Here is a 4,228-nt window from a genome sequence, read left to right as displayed (position 1 = left end):
ATTTTTGGTCTCAGTATGGAGAAATTGAGTGCCGATTTTGTTCGGGTGGTTACCGGACGACAACGAAACTGCAATTCAGTTCAACTCCCAGCGACACCCGGAACATTGCAAACAAATGTCCTGCAGAGCTAGCGGCCAGAAACGCGATATTGAATGCATAATTGATTGTGGAAGGCCCACGACCACGGGTTCGGGCGCAATTGTCGATAATTGACGCTGCGCAGGTGAAGTGGTCCAGCTGTTAAAATAAATTGACATTTAACTAATGGAAAATGGAAATAATCCAATATGGTGGACCACTTTTGCTTTTGGCGGGTTTTTTTTTTGGTGGGTTTTTAGTTTGTGAACAACGCGTACGAAACGCCAATTTCGTCCGTTTCGTAGGCCGTTAGTGCACGGTGTTAGTTTTACTAACGAAATTGACATGTTTCATTCATCGCGACAATTATTGAGACTCTTCGTCCGTCCAACTCGGGGACACCCGGTGGGTTGAGAGGGTTTTTCTTGATGAAATTTTGAAACCGAATACGGAAAACGTGCCCCATGTTTGCCTTCAACACTGCTGTAGTCACGGTTAACCGAAAAGATTCCTCTATCGTTCTGTTTTAGAATTGAAATAGGCCAAACGTTGAATTGCCTTTTATGCATTTTTCTGCTCAAACATCAAAGTTTGTATAAAAACTACACCGGTATTGTGCTCGATCTTTAAGAATAAAGCAATAAAAAATCCTGTACATGCACTTTGTATTGTGTAAATGAAAATGGGTTTGATCTCTCAATGCGACCGCCACACCGTCGATGAGTAACATGGTCATGAACACTGTGGCAGAACACCCGAATCGGACGATTTGCTTTAGTTAAATTCATAATCCATGGCATAATGCTAGAAGAACGTCGCTCAGAGTGCCATTATGTCTCTGATACGTACTTAAACGCTTAGCATCAGGGTACTAATTGACGGTCAAATAATAAGAGATCGTTCCGGTCGATCAGTAAGTGATCATACTCCGCATATTGGATATCGTTGACATCCAGATCAGCAGCTGCGACTGCAGTCGTTTCTCAAATCGCGGTTGCCTTTGGTGGTTCTCTGCAGAACCTTGAAAGAAATGCAGTTTTATGGGATTTTGGTACTTTTAGTGTCCGTCAGTGAATTGTTTTGTGATACGAAAGTCTCCGAATCGACGGTGCTTCGAAGAAAGAAACGTTTCCTTCTCTTCACGCCCGGTTCGAATGTTCTGGCAAGTGGAACGAAATTACGATTAAGCAGTGAAGAAACTCTAACGAGACAGCAACCTTTCCTTCACAGCTGACATCCTCTTTTGGCAAAGGATTAGTGATCCAGGGTCCGGGGGGTCTTGCGCTGGTTGGTGAACTTGATCTCTACATTCCTCTCCCGGATTTTAAGTATCACGCATCGAAGCTGAAGCTGGGCAAGGTAGCGATGTATCCTCCGGAGCCATCCAAAAAGCCTCCTTCGCCGCCACCACCACCGCCTCCAGCTCCAGCTCCGGCTCCACCCCATGATCACCATCAGGATGGTGGCGAACTAACGTCGGACGAGGTGGCACAATATCTGAAGGATCATCCTGAAACGTGGGTACCGCCCGGATGGGGTAAAGAACGAGCCGATTGGAATGTGGACCATCTGCAGTACTCTTCGCCGTACTGGGCACCACCCCGGACGGTAAGTCGACCAATGTCTCCCGTTCTCGATCGGTACCTGGGTAGCTATGAAGGTGGGACGGGCTCGGGATATTACGGATGGAGTGGCGCACAACCGGAGACCATATATCGTCGTTCGATACCAGAGTCCACGGTGCTCCACGGTGTGGAGGATCGCGAGGAGGAGGATCGTGAACGGACCCGGTGGCTGAGCGGAGAAGCGTTCAACATCAGTCAGCACAGCGACTGGGAGCACTTCCATCATTACCGCGATCGACGGGCCCTTTTCAGCCAGCTTGAGGACACCATTGGACCGTTGTACGTAAGCAGCTTTCAATGGTACGGATTCGTTGCTCAGCTGTGTGCTTCTTGCTCCACAGAACTGGGTTCCACATGAAAGAGTGCATTCTGCGGAGCATCTGCGAGGCGAAGCACATGCTCCCACCTCCGGGACGCTCTATGACGCTGGACATCTTCAGGGTGCTCTTTAGGTTAGACATTGAACTACTTCCAAAGCGACGAGACTTTCGAATGGTTTCTGCATTTCAGTTACCCTCTGAAGGAGGTCCTCGACGATGACTACAGCAATGCGATGCGCGACGAGAACGCCAATTGCCGCGACAAGTACGGTACGGGATGTCCGATGAGTTTACTCGATTTGATCATGTTTGGTCGGTTCGAACCATAAGACACATATTTAAATGTTTGATTTTCAAAAGTGCGCGTAATTTTCTTAAGAAGTTAATAAAGCAAATGTCGGAAACATCCAAAGGTAGTGATAAATAGTGGTACAATGGTATTCTTGATTAAAGTTGAAATGCCACCTCGAATTGGCGTAGTTGTTTTCATGTTTCATCTGAATTCCGGAACTTACCGAATATTCTTACCTGAAGTTGTTACTTACCCCTTATTTTTGAGTAAGACTCATACTCAGGTAGCATATTATTTAAAACTTGTAAAAACTTTGATGTTTGTCAGCAAACATTTTGTATTGATTTTATTTTCGAGGTTGCCGTAAGATTTGCAATATTTTGAAGATTGTTTCCTCATTGTTCTTAGCGGCCCACTTTGCAACGACTCGACGTGAGCCGTATTTCAAGTACATTGATTTAGAATTCGGATTTTGGTTAATACAAAATACAAATAAAGCAACGTTCTTCCGGTTGACAGCGGACTCCTTCCGGTTGACGCTGGAGGCGCATGAGTTCGCCGAGATGGGGGCCACTGCCGCGGCAGTGACTGGGTAGCTCGTCCGGGCGTGCGACGTAACCATCAGAAAGTTTAATGCTAATTATAAATATTTTGACTTTAATAATTCAGTATCCAATTCCCGTCAACGTCTTCGCATGTCAGTAATCGATGTTTGTAAAGCTTAATTGATGTTTGGACTTGCCCCCGTTGCAAGGACTTGCCCAAGGACAAGGAGATAGGTGGTGGGTTTAGATCCGTCAAGTGCCTGCTTCTGCATTTGGACAATGTCTTGAGGATCCTGGACACCCCCTGAAGTCGAGACACGGCCAACCGGAATTCATTGTCCATAAGCTAATAGAGCAGGCATGCAGCCTTCCGACCCGCCAAGAGGGGAGAATCCTGAGTTGCTCATGGACCTGGCGGTGAGCGTCCAGTATCGGTACGCCACACCAGAGCTAGGAAAGCTGAAGCTGTTCACCCAGTTCAGTTGAACTGGGTGGAACACCGCCCGAGGTTGGACACGATCAGTCTGACGGACTTCAACAACTAAGCCTACTCTTTGGCCAAGGCAGTGAATGCGATCACATTCGATAGTCCCCAAACACCATCTGAAGGCGGTAGGGCACGCCCGATTTTGGCTACTGGCGTTCTCGTCGCGTATCGCATTGCTGTAGTCATCGTTAAGGGCCTCCCTGGAAGGGTATTTGAAATGCAGAAATCATTAAAAAGTCTTGTCGTTTTGGAAACTGTTAAATATCTAACCTAAAGAGCACCCTGAAGATGTTCAGCGTCATCGAGCGCCCCGGAGAAGCGAGCATGTGCTTTGCCTCGCAGAGCACCTCTCTACTAAGTCGAAGTTGATAAAATTCCTGCCACTGTTGACGGGTCACTTGCACCTACCACGGCTGTTCTTGTTCGTGCTGTGGCTAATGCTTGCTGCGCCTGCCTTTGTGACTTCAGTTGATGTCTGCTCTGCTGTTGTGGCTGTTTCGTTCCGGTCAATGCAGTTGTTGTTGTTGTTATTGTTGCTGCTGTTGTTGGTATTTCTGCTGGATCCTTTCCAACTACTCCACAAGCATACTTGAGTCGTGAGTATAATTGCATGACTCTCATTCGCCAGCTAACTCTTTTTTAAATTGTAATTTGATAGTTTTCGATTTCTTACTGTTACTCGGTACCTTCGTTATCACCGGAAGCGGTCGCAGCGTCAGCTTCAATATATCCACGGCCAGGGCAACATTTCCGTGGATGCAGTGAGTCGGAACCGAGCGCAACGAGTCGGTAGCTCACCGAGTTTAATTCGATACACAATGCGTCAAAGTCGGGGAGTACGATTCTAACTTTTTGGAATTAAACATTTTTCTAATAGTTA

General features: G+C 46.8%; 2 protein-coding genes across 2 annotated transcripts; one reads left to right on the top strand and one right to left on the bottom strand.

Moving 5' to 3' along the window:
- The first annotated feature begins 1,109 nt into the window (after nt 1-1,109).
- LOC131214420 (uncharacterized) lies at nt 1,110-2,353 on the top strand. The gene is made up of 4 exons (XM_058208797.1): nt 1,110-1,241; nt 1,310-1,983; nt 2,046-2,156; nt 2,215-2,353. Exons 1-4 carry the CDS (start codon nt 1,110-1,112, stop codon nt 2,351-2,353), a joined length of 1,056 nt encoding a protein of 351 aa, XP_058064780.1.
- An 840-nt stretch (nt 2,354-3,193) lies between these two features.
- Nucleotides 3,194-3,756, bottom strand: LOC131214419 (uncharacterized). The gene is made up of 2 exons (XM_058208795.1): nt 3,619-3,756; nt 3,194-3,548 (listed from the first exon to the last, which is right to left on the bottom strand). The coding sequence occupies exons 1-2, from the start codon at nt 3,672-3,674 to the stop codon at nt 3,194-3,196; spliced, it is 411 nt and encodes a 136-aa protein (XP_058064778.1). The 5' UTR covers nt 3,675-3,756.
- Nucleotides 3,757-4,228: the final 472 nt, after the last annotated feature.

Source organism: Anopheles bellator, unplaced genomic scaffold, assembly GCF_943735745.2.
Source record: "Anopheles bellator unplaced genomic scaffold, idAnoBellAS_SP24_06.2 scaffold00848_ctg1, whole genome shotgun sequence".
Lineage (NCBI taxonomy): Eukaryota > Metazoa > Arthropoda > Insecta > Diptera > Culicidae > Anopheles > Anopheles bellator.
This window is presented reverse-complemented; position numbering and strand designations above follow the sequence as displayed.

Bases quoted from the DNA above. Each gene is read 5' to 3' on its own strand.
- LOC131214419 (XM_058208795.1), bottom strand. From the start codon at position 3,674: ATGCTCGCTTCTCCGGGGCGCTCGATGACGCTGAACATCTTCAGGGTG. The intron at 3,549-3,618 runs GTTAGATATTTA...ATACCCTTCCAG, and splicing joins ATCTTCAGGGTGCTCTTTAG to GGAGGCCCTTAACGATGACT.
- LOC131214420 (XM_058208797.1), top strand. From the start codon at position 1,110: ATGCAGTTTTATGGGATTTTGGTACTTTTAGTGTCCGTCAGTGAATTG. The intron at 1,242-1,309 runs GCAAGTGGAACG...TTTCCTTCACAG, and splicing joins CGCCCGGTTCGAATGTTCTG to CTGACATCCTCTTTTGGCAA. The intron at 2,157-2,214 runs GTTAGACATTGA...TCTGCATTTCAG, and splicing joins ATCTTCAGGGTGCTCTTTAG to TTACCCTCTGAAGGAGGTCC.